Raw genomic sequence first — 20,329 nt, forward strand, 5'->3', positions numbered from 1 at the left:
AGAGTGTTTCCTGATTTAGAACGGAGTCTTGTATTGTATTTCATTGGAGTTGATGATGGTTTGGCTCCTAGGAACCCTGTTTCTTGTAGGAGATCCAAGGTATATTTCCTTTGATAGAGAGATATCCCTTCAGCACTTCTTGCAACTTCCATTCCTAAGAAGAACTTGAGTTCACCAATATCTTTGATGCTGAATTTTTTGTGGAGGATTGCCTTGGTGTGAATTATCTGTTGTATATCATTACCGGCTAAGATCAAATCATCCACATAAACTAGAATGGTTGTGAAGCCTATGTTAGTGTTCTTAGTAAACAGAGAATAATAAGAGGAGGATTTTACATAACCTATTTGAATCAAGGTGCTTGTTAGCTTCTCATGCCACTGTCTGCTTGCCTGCTTCAGACCATAGATTGACTTCTCCAGTTTGCATACTAGCTTTGGATCATTGTTGTGTAGACCTTGAGGGATCTTCATGTAAACTTATTCTTTGAGATATCCATGTAAGAAAGTCGTGTTTATGTCTAATTGATGCATATGCCAATTAAACAGGGCAGCTAAGCATAAGAGGACTCTTATGGTTGTCATCTTCACCACTGGACTAAAGGTGTCCATGTAATCAACACCCTCAGTTTGGTTAAAACCATTTGCCACTAATTTGGCCTTGTGTCTCTCTATGGAACCATCAGGATTATGTTTGATTTTAAAGACCCACTTACACCCTATGGCCCTTTTATTATTAGGTAGGGTGGTCAGTCTCCATGTATTGTTATTTGCTAGAGCTTTCAATTCTGCCTGGATAGCATTTTGCCAACATTCATGTTTAATGGCCTCTGCATAGTGATGAGGGGTTTGGCTGATGGATATAGCAAGAGAAAAGTTCTTATGTCTTTGAGATAGATGATTATATGTAAGGGCTTTGTTGATGGGGTATTTTATATGAGGTGTCTGAATGTTAGGTCCATGAACCATGCTGCAGTGATAGTCTCTTAGGTAATTAGGTGTTCTTTTGATCCTCTGTGAATGTCTATTGGCATGGTTGGAATCAGGAATAGGCTCAGGATCAGGTTAAGTGTGCAGAGTTGACATGGGATCAGGTTGAGTGTGAAGGATTGGCATAGGGATAGGTGAGGTATCATGGATAGGTGAGGCATCATGTTCTGGTATGGGACAAGATGGTATGTTTGTCTCACTAATAGGAAGGATGAGAGTGGGTATATCATTTATATCAGTGTTCCTTGTATTGTTGAGGAAAGGGAAAATGTGTTCAAAGAATGACACATTTCTATAAAGAAAGACTTCATTTGTTTTGACATCTAAGAGTATGTATCCTTTAGTGCCATGCTTAAATCCTAGAAACACACATCTTCTTGACCTAGGATCTAGTTTTCTCCTATGTGAGACTAAAGTTGAAGCATAACACAAGGAGCCAAAAACTTTCAGGTTTTCAATATCAGGCAAGGTGTGATAGAGTTCCTCATAGGGTGACTTATTACACAAGTAAGTAGAGGGCTGCCTATTAATCAAGTGTATAGCATGTGACACAGCATAATTCCAAAAACAGTGAGGCAAACCAGATTGAAAAATAAGGGATCTAGTGACACTTAGTATGTGTTGGTGCTTTCTTTCAACCACACCATTTTTTTGTGATGTTTCAACACAAGTGGTTTGATGTTGTATTCCTTTTGAAAGATAGAAATCACGCATAATAAATTCCTTTCCATTATCACTTCTAATGGTTTTAACTCTCAAATTAAATTGAGTATCAACATAAGAGATGAATTCTTTAACAAGTTGGGCTTGAGTCAGATTTTTGTTTCATAAAAAAGGCCCAAGTAAATCTAGTTTTGTCATCAACGATGGTAAGAAAATATCTATGTCCAAAGGTGGAAATAGTGGACATGGGACCCCATATATCAATATGGATCAATTCAAATGCAGTAATAGATTTTGCAATGCTAGCATAATATGGCAATTTTCTTTGTTTAGCTAGGTAACATATTTCACAAGGGTCAATATTTTTACTGCATTTTATGAAAGGAAATGTAGCCTGCATAGTATTTATTTTGTCATGAGACAAGTGGACTAGCCTAGAATGCCACAAATTACAATCAGTATGGCTAATGTGAGCATTAACATGGTGAGGTTTAGCATAGTTTTTGGTAGAATCAGTTAGCACATATAGTCCTCCTTCTAGCTTAGATGCATCAATCATCTTCAAAGAGTGAAGGTCCTGAGTTTTACAATGATTGGTGGTAAATATTAGAGTGCATGCTAGATAGGTGGTAAGCTTAGATATAGAGATCAAGTTGAAGTTAAAAACAGGAACATACAAGACATTGGTGAGGTATAGATCATTTGAGAAAACGACAGTTCCTGAGTAATTGGCAATTACTTGATTGCCATTGGGCAAGGTGATCAACAGAGGTTTAATCCTCTTGAAGTTTTGGTATAGGGACAAGGAGTGACAGACATGGTTTGTTGCTCCTGTGTCAAGAATCCATGTAAAAGATATGGTTTGTTAATTACCTGAAATGTGTTGTTTTGTGGCAATGATGGAATTAGATGTTGGTTGATTCGTGCTATGCTTTGCTTGGCTCATGGATTCTTGTATCAAATTCTTTAAAACATTGTGTTGAGCTAGTGTAAAGGCTAGTATTGGATCAAAATTTTCTTCTTTAAAGCTCGGATCTACAAGATCATGATGTTCTTCCAATGAGTCTAAGCTTGCCTGTCCTGCATAGTTATTGACATTTCTTGCATTTGTTTGATAGTTGGGTGGAAATCCATGCTTTTTGTAGCATGTATCAGCAGTATGTCCAGTTCTTTGGCAGAATGTGCAAGTCTTTTGTCCCATTCCTCTTCCAAATGTTCCATCAGGTCTGTTGCCAATTATTCCTCCCCATCTTCCTCTTCCTTTTTGTTTTGTTTCCTTGTAGTTGCTCGAGAAACTCCCATAAAATTTCAGGTCTTCAAGTTGCATTTGTCTCTCCTGTTGAACCAAGGTTGAAAACACTTTGTTGATTGGAGGAAGAGGGTCATGAAGCATGATTTGTGATCTAACGGATGTGAATTGTTCATTCAAGCCTCTCAAGAAGCATATTACATAGTCATTCTCCCTATAATTTTGAATGGTAGGGATAGTACAAGCACATTTGTATTCACACAGGCAGGGAGGAATAGGCCTGTCACACAGGCAGGGCGGAATAGGCCTATAATTGTCTAGCTGCTGCCAAAGGCCCTTCATATGATTGAAAAATGCTGCAATAGACAGGTTACCTTGCTTGATGGAATGAATTTCCCCAATAAGCTCAGAGATTCTGAACATATCTCCCTGGTGGTATCTTTGATGAAGATCTACCCAAATTTCTTGTGTCGTTTCCAACCACAACACACTCTGGACAATTGAAGGTTCAATAGAGTGATTAAGCCAAGACACTACCAGATTCTTGCATCTCTTCCAAGATGTGAACATTTGATCGTGCAGAGGTGGTTTAGTTAGTGTTCCATTGACAAATTCTAGATTGTTTTTGGTTTCCAAAGCCATTGTCATGGCTCTTGACCAAGAATAATAATTTTCTTCGTTCAAGAGAGATGATACTAGAGAGGAGCCCGTGTTTTCATTTGGGTGCATGTAGTAGGGATTTGTTGGGTCAAGAATAGTATTTGTTGGATTTGCCATTGCTACACATAAGAGGTTATGAAAACAGAATCGATGTTGAAACAGAGAAAGAAAAGAGAAGATGAGAAACTTGAGTAGCAGGGATGATTTGGAAGGAGATGGCGCAGCAGAGTCACCCTTGCAAGGATGCTATGATACCATGTAAAATATGGTAAACCATTGATAAAAGAAGAAGATGAAGTATGAAGAAGAGGATGGTTATAAACCAAGGAAGAATAACCTCTTAAGGAAAACTTTATTCAATCACTACTCAATAAAATGTATAGAACTTCTACAACTTGATTGTTTAAACTACTAAGCCATAGTTCATACTTATACTACTAAGAGGAATCAAGAAGAAAGAAAAGAAACTAGCTAAAACAGAAAAGTTTCCGGAAAAGGAAACTGAACCAATAACTGAATAAACAGAATTATGAAAATTTTCTAAAAAGGGAAAGAAATAGTTTTTAACTAATCTAAAGGAAGGATTTCATCTTGGGCTTTTGGGCTTTGCTTGATATTGAGTACCCTAGGATGATTAATATCATCAATTTTAACAACAATGGCCAACACAACAACTTCCCCTAGAACCACCTCCATAACCAAATTATTTACCTTCTCATCCTCTTCCTCCTCTTGCTCAATACGTGAACCCAACACTCTTACAAAGTGCTCCTTTTTGGATATGAGATAGGTATACATTCCAACAAATCCTCCAATTGGTTCTAATTTTGTATTAGGACAACCCAAAACCGAAAAGTATAGCTCCACAACCAGGGCATCACAAAAACCCGCTTATATTGTTGTTTCATTGCCAAAGCCAACTAAGAAAGTATCATTTGGTATCATTTAGTGATACTGCTTATTCTATACATAAGCCTGGTATGTTCCCAAGCCGTTGCATGGGAATGTTGAAAGAGCTTTGGCTCCTTGTAGAAATGATATGGAAATGGCAGCATCTCAAGCTGTGATAAAAAGGATGAAGAAGAGCAGATATGAATTGTTTGTGACTTTGGATGTTCTAGTCCATTACAGGTGTTCCACACAACCTCCAAATTTTTCTTATGAAGTAGACTAACTTTCCCACACCGGCCTCGGGTCAACAGATGCATAAATGAATTCTCTTGAAATGGGCCAACTTGTGTCACCAACCCAATACCCAAATCTTGATGACAAAATTAAATGTGATGGAGAAGAAAATAATAATCTTTCAAATTTTATGGACCAAATTATTACATCTATGAACTAATTATCCAACCTTGAGGACAAGCTTGACGTTAAAGTAATCAGTAATGATAGGATGTGTAAGATGATGATGTTAGTTATGAAATTCATTAGAAAATAAATAAGATAGGATATGTTAGTTGATTATTTAAATTTAATTAAATATTGGTATTATTTTAATATGTTTATAATGTTCTTATATTGTAAGATTATGATACTTATATGATCATCATTATATTAGGATTTACTCTTCCCCTTTAAATAGTGTGTTTGTTCACTCGTGAAGAAATCAATCAATAAAATATGAATATTATATTCTAATATTATTTCTTTCCTCATGAGTAAAGTAGTTAATAGCTTAATTATTTGATAGGAGGCTTATCAGAAACATATTCCTTCCATGATAAAATTTGAGAGCTGCTACAATGTGGAGACGTTATTTGATGGAGGACAGCTTGGAATTGAGCTACACTCGATTGAAATATCTTTAAATGGTGATATGTGGTTCTTGATTTTGAGAACAGTTCATCTTTGAGATTTTATCTTCTTGCGTTAACTTTTACATAAAAGGTATGGGTCGGTGTGGGCTTAATTATTCTAATAAAAGGAATTTGTTATGTGAGAGGATATGATTTTCTAAAATGAAGAGATATACTTCTTTTCATATATAATTTGAAGAGTTGTTTTATAATAGCATAAAGTGAAAGTAGAAGATAAAAGGATGTTAATAGTGGTAGTTTAAAAATTATTAAAATATAAAATTATGTCCCATTTTAAATTAAATGGCTAAATATGATTGGTGGGGACACAGTTTCGCACATGATGTTGGGACATGTGATCTTGGTCTAATACTTATTATTTAATTGATTAATTGTTCTTATCTTAATTTTTTTAGTTTCTATATCTAATATTTTATCCTAAGATGTGTATTATCCCATGTGCCCTTTAATTCTTATTTTTTACAAAATATAAAATTAATATATATTTAATGAGTGAGGATCCACTTACGAGTAACTTTTTTAAACTTACTCTCTATCATAATTATCAATTCTAGGGATATCTAATGATTTAAATCTACTCACTAATATTGGATTTCCTTAGAATTGATGGATAAATATTGAGTTTAAAACAAGAGTACATGGAATGATACAAATTTTGAGACAAAAGATATAACAATGTAGAAAACTCATATTCATCAAAAATGTTAATCAAGATAATATGGAAGACAAATTTTCGATAGACAACATAACAATTTATACTGAAAAAGAACTATCTAGCATTTTTAGTGTAGATTATGTTTTTAGTTTCGGTTTATGAATTGTGAGATTATAATCTCTTTATACAAAAAATTAATAAGTTATGATGATGATATGAAAAGTTATGGAGTTTAGTGGAAGAGTAAAAAAAGATGAGAGATATAAAGTTATAATGAGGTAAAATGAGAAGTAAAAAAATTAAAAAAAATAAGATAACAAAAAAAATCAACCTATGATTTTGGAACTTCTACTTTTGGCTTATATTTTCAACACAAAAACGAAGTTTATAATTTCATGTAGTTGCCAAATATACATAGTTTATATTTTAAGCTTATTTTTTAAAAAATAGACAAAATTTAAGTTTTACCAAACATGCACTAATTCTATCATTAACGACTTGAAGTTTTTAAAAGAACCGAGAAACACGTTTTAACAAATTTATTTCTTTTCTTACACATTTTATTTTTATTTAATATGTTATTTTATATCTTTGATACAATTATGTCTATTAGTATATTTGATGAATTTTTTATTATAATTTATAAAGTTTGATCAAATTTATTACCACAAAACTTTAGTCAAGATCCCTATGAGGAATACATGTGGGGTACATGAGGGAATATATGGAAAATCAAAGTTAAAAATTGTGATGGTTAACAAATTCCTTCGTAAAAGTAACTTACAATTATCCTTGACTAATTACTCATTCTATTGTGGAGGCTATCCTAGGACATTGTATATCAGGACTCTCTTAACTAGGACTTTCAACATTTGCAAGATTTAAACGAAGATCTCAAAATATTGTGAAACAGAAGTACAAAATCAAATAGAAAGAGATCTTCTATTACATTTAATTAATTTAAATGATTAAATTGTCTGGTTGGACTGTGACTTCATATATAATTAATATAGTAAATATTTATTTTAGTCTCTGGTGTTTTTTCAGTCTTATTAGTTTGGTCATTCACAAAATGAAAAACTCAAAATGGTCTCCAAATTTTTTAAATATAGGCCAAATTACTCTTTTTTGGGTCACATTAGTTCATATCAAGTGTTATAAAATATGTTAAAAACACTAATTTGACCCTCATTTGGAAATTTTGGAACAATTTTGGGTTTCCAATTTTTGAGTTACTAAACTGAGAATATAAAAAACATGAGAGACTGAAATGAGTATTTAATCTAATTAATAATTATATATAAATGCAAAATTTTATATATTTAATATTTATGCATAATTATATTGAAATAACATATCTACATCTTTTATTTATATCGGAGTAAAATAAAATGCTAGTAGTGTTCTACATTTTTTCTGGTTCACTTTCTATGTTATTCTAGTTTAATTAGGTTTAATACGGTTACATCAAAATTTCTCTATTTTAAAGAGGTACAACCCATCAGTCAATTAATACTATAAATTAAAATCTTTCGAGAAACCATAGTATATAGTAGGACCTTCGAGTCCAGTACCTCAGAACACCCACTAAAACCAAGCCGTGTCTGAGTGATTTAGATAATCTCCGGATTGGAAGACGAAAGGCCCAAAACTTAATTGAGACCCACCAATGGTTACATCGAATTTGTTCAATGTATCAGTTAATTTTAAATGTGTTGCACACTTAGCACATACAGAAACAAGGGGATAAAGGGTTTGACAATTATATTTGTTTTCAATCAACTACATGATGGTAACTCTATACCAGATTCCTCAAGGCAGATACATGGATTTATAACCATTTTTATCATGGCGATATAGTTCATTTATCTTTTGCCCTGTAAATGTGCATAAATATATGCATAGATGTTGATTTGTAAGTTGTCACCCTAGAAAATAGAGTTTGTTCCACTCAATTTACTCCCTAGGAAATAGAGTAACACAATTACTACATGATTTGTTCTTTCTTTTTATTGGACAATTTAGTTATCAATATTACAAAATTGAGTAAATCAAACGAGATTTTTCTAGAACCAATTTGTCTCGTAAAATAAAATTGTAGCAATTATTTTGTATCTTTATTTTCCAGGATGAAATTGTTTTATGGACAAAAATTTCAACCATGACTTTGAATTATTGTAGGAATTCATTTGAAGCAAAAAATGATATTAAGATATGTTAGGGAATTAAGTTTTGGAAGAAAATGAAGAAAAATTGAATATTTGAGAGCTATAAAATATACCGGAGAAATGATTCTATAATCGAATGAATAAGACAAAATCTAATACAAAAGGGCCATCCAAAATTGAACTCACAACCAGACTCTTAGGAATAATTTTACTATTTTCTAAAAAAACTAAAGATAGAGATTAACTTTTTCAAAGAAATAATTTATAAATAATGTAGAACTAAAAATCACAAGTCATAACCAAGCCATCAGGGGTGTTCGGGGTCCATTTGGATTGGTTTTTAGGCAAAAATAATCCGGTCTAAACACGTAATTAACATGCGGTCTGGACTGTTTATATTAAGATGTTCGATCCAATCCGATCCAAATATAATATGTGGTTTCGGTTCGGTTTGGATCGGTTTTTTTATTTTATAAAATATTGAAATTGCACTTACATTCAAAACTCATAAAAATGACTAAATATTAAGCATAAAACAACAATGAAAATAATTTTCAACAACATTAAAATGTGTGCAACTATAGTATAAGTAAACAACATCATAAAATAGTAATAAATAGTAAGACAATAATAATAAAAGTAAAAATAGTAACAACAACAACAAGATATCAATAATAACAAGACAACAAAATAATAAGATATCAATAACAATAATATGAGCACTTGCAACTAATTTTAACAGTTACGGTGTTCCACCGATGATTAATAACAATAATACTTTCACAACAATAAAATTGATAATAAAACATCTAATCAGAATAGCACTTGAATCCTCTTTATTTGGTTGTGGGATTGGTTTAAGTTCTAAAAAAGTGTATCAAAAAACATAGCAACATATATATAAGTATATGTTATAGAATATAACAAATAAAATATAGATACAATTTTGGAGTTGAGCTTAAGAATAAGTTTGGAAGACACTTAAAAGTATTACACACTTAAACTTTACATATTATTTCGATCCGGTCTGGATCAGTCTGGATCAGTCTGGATCCAAGAAGTAAAACCAAAATCCGGACCGGATCAATCAGTCTTTAAAAAATAAGTCTAACACGATCCAAATGCATTCAATTTTTGCAGTTTCAGTCTATTTTGGATCGATTTTCGGTTTTATTATCTGTGTGGATTTGAACCCCAACAAGCCATCGATTTTAAATGAATGGTTTAATGAATGAGAATCGAGTGAAAACTGGTGAGTGGTTACTTCCTGATGTGTCCTGAGGCAAACAGAAAAACTCTCCTGCTTTCTCCTTCGCTAAGAGTGCTAGCTGAAACTGAGTTGGAGAGAGATGGAGACAGAATAGAATATTTCAGTTGAAGATGATGTATCACAAGGACTTAACAACACATTTACGATGATATATATGTAGTCACCAATTTAATCTCAATGCAGCACCCCTTGTTATAAACACAATAGCACTTTTGTACACTTGCCCAAGTGACAATTAGTGAATCTGTGAACTTCATTTTCAAAAATGGAATTTTATAATGGTAAACAGCAACAAAGCTGCACATTTCGAGAGCTCAAGTTGGTTGCCTTAATTGCTCTATGTCTCATTCTAATATCTCCTGCTGGTAAGTATGCAAAACGTGGTAAACATATGTTGAGAATAATTGGATAAGCTGTTCATTCAATCAAATTGCTCACTGATCTTAATATTATGACTGCTGCTGCAATCGTGTTACATCGTAATTATAATGTGACATCAACTTACAATAATGTAATCATACTATAATTGCATTAGATTGTATTTGAGCTACATTAATTCATATTCAACCGCATTTAAATCCTATCTAGCCACATCAAATTTAAAAATATACTTTTAATTACAAAAAGTGACACTGCAACAGCCGCATTACCAAAATCGTGATCAAAACAGTAATTGTAATCCTGCAACCTCAATTTAAAACAAAGAGTTAATTATAACTTCTTTTATGTTGTGCAGATTCATTTGATCCATTAGACCCCATTGGGAACGTGACAATAAGATGGGATATAATGTCCTGGACATCAGATGGTTATTTGGTAAGTAATTAACCAATTCTCATAATTTTTTATTTGTATGGATTATTAATCATAAGTTTGAAGGGAAATTAAACCATATAATGCTTTTAAAGTTTTGAAAATCAAAAGACCAATAGAAAATATAAATTGCTGGCCTTACATGACTACAAGAGATCTAAACAAGATGAAACATACAACAAGATTTTTCCCAAAAATAATGCTCTAGAGGAGATAGACTTGTTTAGAGAAATATCTCCAGACAATTAATAAAATCTTACCACATATTATTATTCGAATTTTGGCATGTTATAATTGAGAATGACTTCTCTCTAATATTACATTGTTGTTTTTATATTTCTTTATAAGGGTAAAAAAAGACATTACATATATATCTAAATGTTAAATCTAAATACTGTGTCTCAATAGAAAGACAATTACTTCACAAAATAAAGGTCAATATAAATTTTAATGATACATTTATTCTTTTAATTATAATGATATTACACTTTTTGTAACTAAAAATTAATTGAGAAACATGTACTTATATATCTAAAAATGGAGAAGATCTTTGTTCAAAAATAGCCCAGTATTACTTTTTTTCTTTTAGTTTTGTTATATTATATTCTCCAATTATGAAGATGATTTCATTCGTTATAATTGTATTTGAAATTTGGCAGGCCACTGTGACATTGTTTAATTTTCAACTGTACCGGAATATTATGAACCCTGGGTGGAGTCTAGGATGGACATGGGCAAAGAAAGAAATAATCTGGGCCATGATGGGAGCACAAGCTAAAGAACAAGGAAACTGTGCCAAGTTCAAGTTGAAAATTCCACATAGCTGCAAGAGGAACCCTGAAGTGGTTGACCTTCTACCAGGAGCTCCTTACAACATGCAGTATACGAATTGTTGTAAGGGTGGTGTCCTAACTTCTTGGGGGCAGGACCCTACAGGTGCAATCTCTGCTTTTCAGTTGGGTGTGGGGCTCTCTGGAACCTCTAACAAGACAGTGAAACTTCCCAATAATTTCAAATTGATGGGACCAGGACCAGGATATTCATGTGGCCCTGCCAAGAAGGTGCCAGCTACTGTCATGTTCACTGATGATCGCAGGAGAAAAACTCAAGCATTGAGTATGCACAACTAATTCCATTCTTTCCTTATATTTTTATATTAATTGAAAGTGAAATGAAATAGATTAATACATTGCATTATTTGAATTCAAAGAGTGTGAAATTTGGCACAACAGTTAATATTCTTTGGTGACCGTGATTTCATGAGTTTAAATTCTTAAAACATCTTCTTTGTGGGTTAAAGCTGCCTACATATGCTATCCCCGGATGTTACTAAATGGTGTGCACTAAGCCATCCTTTATTACATTATTTTGATTCAAGGAATAAGAGTGATGTAACGGTAAAGTTGTTGTTTAGTGACTTTGAGGTCAAACATTCAAATTCTAAAAATATCTCATATATTTCTCATGATAAGACTGGATATATATATCATTCCCTTACCTTACTAATTTAAAATATGATGAACCTACTAAAATAAACTCCATTCAGTTCCATCTAAATATACCTTTATTTTTTCTTCATTCAATCATAGAATATCTCCACAATGGCATGGTAACCTGTTCCATTCTACTCATTAATATTATTAAATATCTGAACACATATGTATGGTAAAGTGTAAATAATAATGGATTGTTATTATAAATTATTTCTATTTTATGGTTCTCTATGCAGTGTCCTGGAATGTTACATGCACCTACTCTCAGTTTCTTGCCTACAAGAACCCAAGTTGTTGTGTTTCTTTGTCAGCTTTCTACAATGAAAAAGTCACACCTTGCCCAACTTGTTCTTGTGGTTGTCAGAATAATAACACATGTGTCACGTAAGCTATCCTTATCCTGACAAGTAGAAGCATCAATTTCGGTAATAAAGATTATCCTAATGGAGAAGCATCAATTTCGGAAATAAAGATTTATTATCTTAAATTTACCATAATAAAAATATATTATGTCAATTATCAAAATAAATATTTATTATTTAATTTTATATTTTAATGTTACTGATACGGGCCTAGTATTAGACAACATATCTTGTATGTGTGATATTTTGTGAAACTATAATACTAACTTTGATATGCAGAAAGGACTCAAAGATACTAAAAGAAGATGGAAACAACACTAGGAAGAACATGGATATCACACCAAAACCATTGTTACAATGCACACACCACTTGTGTCATGTCCGAGTGCATTGGCATGTGAAAGACAATTACCAAGATTATTGGCGGGTCAAGATTGCCATCATCAACTTTGATTATCGGATGAATTACACGCAATGGACTCTTGTTGCACAACATCCCAATCTGAACAATATTACTCAAGTCTATAGCTTTGAATATATTCCACTTCTTCCCTATGAATCAATAAGTGAGTTTCTTGAAACAGATAGAGAAGAGTTAGTAGTAATTTTATTACATTTTTAACAACAACTTCATATTTTAATATTGTGAAAAACATATATTCATAATTTTCTCTTTCAACACATCACAAAACCCAAAAAAAGGTTGTTCATTAATAGATAGTGTGTCTAAAAGTTTTTAAAAAAAAATGTTGTTTGCCAGTAATTTAATTGTAGACTACATCACATGGGACTGGAATATTGTAGTTGTGGTAATTATCACACTTGTATCACATCACAATTATAGCTTGATACTGAATCATAGTGATGTAGTTACATTGGGATGCATCAGACCACAAAAAATTCAAAAATAATTTTTAGTCAGAAAGTAATTCACATCGCAACGGTCCAATCTACATTATAACGGCCAAAATTGTAGTAATCACAACTGTGACCACAGTGTTTTAAATTGTGGTTGCGATTGTGATTACTGTGATTGCGGCCATTGCATTGCGGATTGCGGCCTTATAGTGTGAAATTGTAAATTATTTTGCGAGTAAAAAATTATATTTTTTTAATCCATGTGGCCTAATGCAGTCTAACGCGGTTGCGTTGCAGTCCAATGCAGCCATATCATTGTGATTCAATTAACACTACAATTGCAGTGTGATGCGGTAGTGGCGATTACCGCAACTATAATATTGCGGTCGCAACATCTGATGCGGTCAGCAATTTCAATCACTATCCCTCACCCCAACTGCAATTAAAACACTGTTGTTAGCATTTATCCTTTTGTGTATTACAGCTCCATGCAGAGTTTTCTTAACCCTGAATGACTCTGTATATGTAGATGATACAGGCATGTTTTACGGCTTGAAGTATTACAATGATTTATTGATGGAAGCTGGGCCTAAAGGGAATATACAATCTGAGGTGCTTATGAAGAAAGACAAGAACACATTCACTCTAAAGCAAGGTTGGGCATTTCCAAGAAGGGTCTATTTCAATGGTGATGAATGCATGCTACCACCTCCTGATTCATACCCTTTCTTGCCAAACTCAGCACATATAAAACATACTAGTATTACATTGATGGCAGCTTATGTGATTTTCACATCACTTTTTCATTTAGTTGTAACTAATTTGTGAGATACATGAGCAGCAACTTAATTATGAATCTTTTATTTTATTTATGTCAACTTGTCCATGATTTTGAGTACATACCATAACTCATTGAAAAGCTCTCAAGATATATCAGAAACGTGAGTTTTATACAACTCAAAACAGAAGGTTCTTCTATCAGATACAATCACACAAATTATTTTAACAACTATGACTAAGATACAACACTTAGGGAAATGGTCATCCAACAATACTTAGTATATAATATTACACAACTGTTGGGCTTGAGACTCTAAACAATGGGAGCTATTCATTGATGGGTTAAAGTATTCTTGTAAAAGTGGAAGAAATATATAATTGGTTTTAAACCCCATCTTAACCTAAAACTCTTGCGGTATCTATTAGATGCCTCTCATTTCTATGCCTTAAAAGAATTTTATGACTATTTTATGGCTCTCTTTAAAGGCATTTTATGTCACTTTTATGGCTTTGTTTCCAAGCATCCAATGCTTCATATCCAAGATACCAAGACTTTGCTTGCCTATAAAAGGACACATATAGAGAGCTTCAAAATCATCTTCACAACACACAACATCTCTTTCATTTACACATATATTGTGAGTGCATTCTTGGTGAGAATTCTTGTTCCATTTGAGAGAGTATTTGTGAGAAAAAATATTGTCATTTGTCCTCATCATTATAAGAGGATTTCTTGTACTCTTCTTTTTTACATAGTGGAATTTTGCTCTTGATCGCCCGTGGTTTTTTTCCTCTCACACTGAGGGGTTTTTCCACGTTAAATCTTGTGTGTTATTTTCTTTATCCTTTACTTGCTTCTCTTTTGTTCTCAATTGATTCAATCCTGTGCTTCCGCATTGTGCTCTAACCTTAACAAGTGGAATCAGAGCTCTTACTAAATTGAGAATTTCAAAATGTCTGCAAAATTTGACATTGAGAAGTTTGATGGCAAAATTAGCTTTTCTATTTGGCGAGTCCAAATGAGGGCCGTTCTTATCCAGAGCGGATTAAAGAAAGCTTTAGATGGGAAGTCAAAGAAACCAGTTTCCATGACCGATGATCAATGGGACGAGTTGGATGAAAAGGCGCTTTCAACAATTCAACTTTGTTTGTCGAAGGAGGTTCTTCGTGAGGTTGCCAATGAAGAAACCGCTGCGGCTTTGTGGCTGAAGTTAGAAACTTTATACATGACCAAGAGCCTCGCAAACAAGCTTCGTCTCAAAGAACGGTTATACACCATTCGTATGGTTGAAGGTACTCCTATTCAAACTCATCTTGATGAGTTTAATTCTATTATTATGGATATGCAAAATATTGATATTAATATTGAAGATGAAGACAAAGCTGTTTTGTTGGTTGTCTCTTTACCTTCTATCTATAAGCACTTCAAAGAAATCATGTTGTATGGAAATAATGATACCTTATCCTTTGAAGATGTTAAATCTAATTTATTGTCCAAAGAAAAATTTGACCTTGAAGTTAATTCTGTGGACAAGGGTGAAGGCTTAAGTGTTCGAGGTAGAACTCAAGAAAAAGGGAGTACCAATTATAAAAAGTTCAGATCCAAATCCAGAGGTCGCAAATCCAACAAAACTTGTCGCTATTGCAAGAAACCGGGGCATGACATTCCTGATTGTTTTATCTTAAAGAAAAAACAAGAAAAACAAGATAAGGGAAAATTTCAACAATCCTCTGAAGCTGCTAATATTGAAGCCAATTCTGACGGTGATATTCTTTTATCTGTTGTCTCTTATAATAATAGGAGTAAAACAGAATGGATTCTTGATTCTGGATGTACTTTTCATTTGCTTCCACATTGTGCTCTATCCTTAACAGTATCCATTAATTAATGTGAGACTTCTTCGTTACCCCGGTTATCCACAATAGAAATACTCAACAACCACAACAACTAAACATTAATCTCGCTATATAGTAATAAGATCAACTATATCGATTGAACGATGCTATAATGTATAAATCATATTCATTGATAAAATATTTATCTTTAAATCTTTTAGTCGTTTCATCTAAGATTTTTCTTGGTCCCTTACCTCTAGAAATTAGAATAATCTCCATTTAATCTACTCTTTTTATCAGAGGTCCTATCGGTTTCCTTCATACATATCTAAACCATCTAATGTAGGATTCTATCATCTTTTTTAAAGCAATAATAAAATATAATACATCAAAATCTCAGCTGCACTAACAATCACTACCGCAAAATGCTAAAAATAATTGGCTAACAAATCACTCTAAACTGGGGGAATGTAAATAGAATTGTTGGGGATGTTTGAAATATGTTATTATATGAAGTCCCACATTGTCTAGAATTAGAATAGAGTAAAATATCAATGTTATATGTTGGACTCAAGTCCCTTGTTATAATGTGCACCAGATATAAGTACTTAATAGAAAGACCCATGGCCACTCAACAGTCCCGGGGACTTAGGCACAATTGGCTGAACCCCGTTAACAAATTCTCTTGTTTTTTCTCTTCTATTTACTCGTGTATCCTTTACTTGATTGCTTGTGGCCAACGCTGCGCAACGATCGCTTCCACTGCACCAAACAAGAATGAATTTCTGCTTGAATTCTTCATCTCAACACTAAGAAATGAATTGAATATTCTATAATTGGAATTTGGAAAAACTAAGCTCTAAGCAAGTAACATTAAAAAATTTACAATGCAAAACCTATAAATACTTGTTACATAAATGGCAGTAAAAATAAAGCCCCAAAGTAAATAACAAATATGACAGCATATACCAGTGTTGTTAGAACCGGACTGGACAGTCCGACCGGTCTAACATTTGACCGGACTTGAAAACGGCTCTGGTTTGCTGTCTTAACTGAATGAGAGTTGAACCGCTTTGAACCGGAAAAATCCAGTCCGACCATGTTAAACCCGGTTAAACCGGATTAACCCGGGAAGTAAACCGGACGGCTCACATAAAAATAAAATAATGGGACAATGTTCTAATATTTTGTTTTACTACGATCCAAAAAAAGTTAAAGAGGTATTATTTAAATATAATTATACATAATTATTAATTATATAAATTTTTTTTACATTTATATACAACTATATATTTATAAATAAAAATTATTAATTATGTACGAAATCACCCGATCAGACCGGACGGTTTAACCGTTTAAACAGGTTAAACCTAATATGGGACCGCTGCCGGTTTGACGTCCGGCTCGGGTTTCACAACACTGGCATATATTCTCTATCGTTAATTCAAAAAAGTATTGGTTTAGTGATATACACTACTACATCCTGTATCACAACCTGAAAAGTTTGATTCATAGAATAATTGTTTCTAAAGAGAGATTAGTTCCATATATATTGGTTGGAGGAAAAAATTCATATTCAATACGATCAACTAAGGAGCCAAACAGGCTACTGTAGTTTGTAAAGACAAAAATTAGTTTCGAACTTGGATTTGGCAGCCATGAGGAGGAATCAGGAGGAGGCATACCACAGTTCTCCCCGTTGAAATAAATCCTTCGTGGGAAAGCCAACCCCTTATCAAATGTGAAAGTCGATTTGTCCTTTCGAAATAAGATTTCTCACTGCACTTTGCCAAGGGGCCCAGCAGATGAAAGAAAATCGTTCTAGAACTTGATTCCCCAAAGCATACAATTATTACCTGTAAAACCATATTTTAAAAACAATTTGCATAATAAGAAGAATTGGAATATTTGTTTCACATGATCACCTTGGAATATGATATTATAAATGATAAATATTAGAGTAACACTCCCGAGTTTTAGTGAAATTATATAAATTACCTCTCACTTTTTTACACCTACAAAAACATTACCTAGTTTTTATATTTTTATCACACTGACCACCCCTACATGAGAAATAAATGTAATCTTTTAAACAAAAAATATGATAAACGCAATTAAGTTAAACAAAACATTATATATTGTGAGAAAAAATCCAAATAATATATAAATCAATGTATCTTTATTATTTTTGGTTACAAAATGCATCAATAATTCTAAAGAGATATTGTTTAAATCGTTCTTATACTATATCGTAACGAACCAAAAATAATAAAGAGGTATCGACTCATATATTATTTGGACTTGTCTCCACAATATAATATGTTTTGTTTAACTTAATTGCATTTATCACATTTTTTGTTCAAAAAATTACACTTATTTCTCATGCAGGGGTGGTTAGTGTAATGAAAGTATAAAAATTAGGGGGTTTGTGTAGGTATAAAAAAGTGAGGGGTGGTTTGTGTAATTTCACTAAAACTCAGGGAGTATCAGTGTAAATTACTCTAAAACTTTTTTAAGCCTAATAAGGTGTTAATGTGTTAGTGACTTGTAACTAAAGTTGAAATTCTAGGTTGTGTTTTAGTGTGGAACAATGTTTCAAATTGTGGACCGTATCATGTGACGTGGGCGCAATATTGCGGTTGTGGTGACTACCAACTGCATTAGCAATTATGATGTGACACTGAATCACAATGATACGATTGTAATGAGTTGCAACACAACCGCATTGGACCACATTTAGGCCGCATCAGACCGCAACACAACTGCATTGGACCGCATCAATATCAAAAATATTTTCACAAAATAATTCACATCGCAACGACCGCAACTGCAATTTAAAACACTAGAGTGGAATAGGTTGGTGAGAATTTGGATCTCTTTGCTGTATTTGGGTAAGAGCCAGCCTTGGCCTTGGGTGTGTATCTGAAAAGGGTCTCTAACATAAGTCAATATAAGTGTTTGTCATAGAGAGAAAATAGAGTGAGTGCACGAGAGTAAATCTCCCTTGTAGGTGGTTTTCTCTAGGTGCTTTAATTATAGCAAGTTGTCTTGCTTTAACTTTGTCCAAACTAACAATACGTGTTTTATTCATAATAGACCCCTTACTTTACCTATGCTTAGGTCGTCATTGTTGCAGACTTGGCTTACCCTCTACCATATGGATAAGGAGAACTTGCAATACTCAGACATTGTGATATGTCTTTTGGCGTGCAGGAGAGTTTTCTAGCTTTGCAGGTGTTGATTGAGCCATGTCTTATCATTATCGTCCTTTCCCTTAACTAGGTCGACCATCCGAGCATAATCGATAGTCATTTGGGCTATATCTTGTTTTCATGATAATGGGTCTGATTCGTAGTGGTCACACGATATTGACCGGTCTTAGCACTATAATGGAACAATTTCTCCACTACTACATTTTTTACCTACAACAACACTTTTAATTTCAACAGTTTTAAAACCGTGGTCTTAAATTACATTAGGCCACTGTTTTCTATTTTGTTCTCTTATTATTCATTTTTTTATATTTACATAGGCCACAGTTGTAACATCGTTCTCCAAAAGTAATAGACAACGGTTATTTTTGTAATGGTGATAGACCACACTTAAAAACCGTTCTCAGTATATTTGACTACGGTTTTGCTACCAGTATCCCTATAATTTAAAAAAACCATTCTCCTTTCTTTTATTTACAAAACTCGTTCTCCTTTCTTTTATTCACAAATTCATTCTTTTTTCTTTATTCACACTCCATTCTCCTATATCTTTATTCACAAAATCACTCTCTTATCTCTATTCATAACCCAAATGTCTACTTCGTCTCTCCTCCTCCCCCTCCTCCTCCATTAAGAAACCTAAATTCCTCTTCTCACTTGTTAAAGTCCTAAGGTCTCAAGTTGCAAACCTAAATTTCTCTTCTCACTTGTTAAAAACCCTAAAGTCTCAATCATATTGCTACGATGTCGAACCCTAAGGTTTTCTTTGACATGGCTACGCCAACACTGTTGAGAACTTTCGTGCCCTCTGCACCAACGCAAAGAAAGCCGACCATAGCAAGAAGGGAGGTGAGTCAAAGAAGCTAAAATGTAATTTCTTGGCTATTAATTTGTCTATTAATTTTATTACTTTCGATTCCTATGTCTATTAATTTTATTACGCTTGACTAAAATGCAATTTCAGTTTCTTTTTCTTGTTCCCCAAATGGTACTTCTTCCTATTTATATTTTGAGAATATAAAAAAAGGAATGAGGAAAAGGCAGTTGTGTTGGCTTGAATGAGGAAAAGGCAATTGTTTTGGCTTGAATGAGGAACAAGCGTACTTAGCTTAAAGCTTGGTGGTCATGGTGAACCTTTCGTAGATAGGGAGATTGTGAGCTGGGAATAATTTTGGTATAGATATAATATATGTTCTTCTTTCACGTTTTTCTTATCTTATCTTCGTGCCTGTTTGAACTAAGAATCCTCACAAAGTTTTTCATTGTTATTTTCAATTACATTTATATCTATGTCCACAAAATTCTCAATTGTTTGTCACTTTCTTCAGCCATTTGACGCACTTCAAAAATAACAACCATGTTAAGTATATGGATAGCTGAATTTTGATGACATTTTTTAGATTTATAGCACAAACATTAGCACCCAAATATTACATTATGTCATTTTTACTCTATTAAAGAATAATAAATTTAGTGACCTTTTATTTATTTACTTCCTTTC

At 33.1% G+C, this 20,329-nt stretch overlaps 2 protein-coding genes across 2 annotated transcripts; one reads left to right on the top strand and one right to left on the bottom strand.

Annotated features, from left to right (window-relative positions):
* Window positions 1–479: 479 nt before the first annotated feature.
* Window positions 480–3,678, bottom strand: LOC109341724. Its single transcript, XM_019579682.1, has 3 exons — window positions 2,526–3,678; window positions 2,330–2,483; window positions 480–852 (listed from the first exon to the last, which is right to left on the bottom strand). The coding sequence occupies exons 1-3, from the start codon at window positions 3,676–3,678 to the stop codon at window positions 480–482; spliced, it is 1,680 nt and encodes a 559-aa protein (XP_019435227.1).
* A 5,888-nt stretch (window positions 3,679–9,566) lies between these two features.
* On the top strand, window positions 9,567–13,853 carry LOC109341723 (COBRA-like protein 4). The gene is made up of 6 exons (XM_019579681.1): window positions 9,567–9,839; window positions 10,211–10,290; window positions 10,947–11,403; window positions 12,017–12,164; window positions 12,422–12,708; window positions 13,530–13,853. Exons 1-6 carry the CDS (start codon window positions 9,740–9,742, stop codon window positions 13,826–13,828), a joined length of 1,371 nt encoding a protein of 456 aa, XP_019435226.1. The 5' UTR covers window positions 9,567–9,739; the 3' UTR covers window positions 13,829–13,853.
* Window positions 13,854–20,329: the final 6,476 nt, after the last annotated feature.

The sequence above is a fragment of the Lupinus angustifolius genome, unplaced genomic scaffold (assembly GCF_001865875.1).
Source record: "Lupinus angustifolius cultivar Tanjil unplaced genomic scaffold, LupAngTanjil_v1.0 Scaffold_602, whole genome shotgun sequence".
Classification (NCBI taxonomy): domain Eukaryota; kingdom Viridiplantae; phylum Streptophyta; class Magnoliopsida; order Fabales; family Fabaceae; genus Lupinus; species Lupinus angustifolius.

Excerpts from the sequence above, each read along its gene's own strand:
- LOC109341724 (XM_019579682.1), bottom strand. The coding sequence starts at position 3,678 with ATGGCAAATCCAACAAATACTATTCTTGACCCAACAAATCCCTACTAC. Across the intron at positions 2,484-2,525 it reads CACAAAACAACACATTTCAG|GAGCAACAAACCATGTCTGT; the intron begins GTAATTAACAAA and ends TTCTTGACACAG. Across the intron at positions 853-2,329 it reads CTATACCTCACCAATGTCTT|CCAAACCCCTCATCACTATG; the intron begins GTATGTTCCTGT and ends TATATCCATCAG.
- LOC109341723 (XM_019579681.1), top strand. The coding sequence starts at position 9,740 with ATGGAATTTTATAATGGTAAACAGCAACAAAGCTGCACATTTCGAGAG. Across the intron at positions 12,165-12,421 it reads AATAATAACACATGTGTCAC|AAAGGACTCAAAGATACTAA; the intron begins GTAAGCTATCCT and ends TTTGATATGCAG. Across the intron at positions 12,709-13,529 it reads TCTTCCCTATGAATCAATAA|ATGATACAGGCATGTTTTAC; the intron begins GTGAGTTTCTTG and ends CTGTATATGTAG.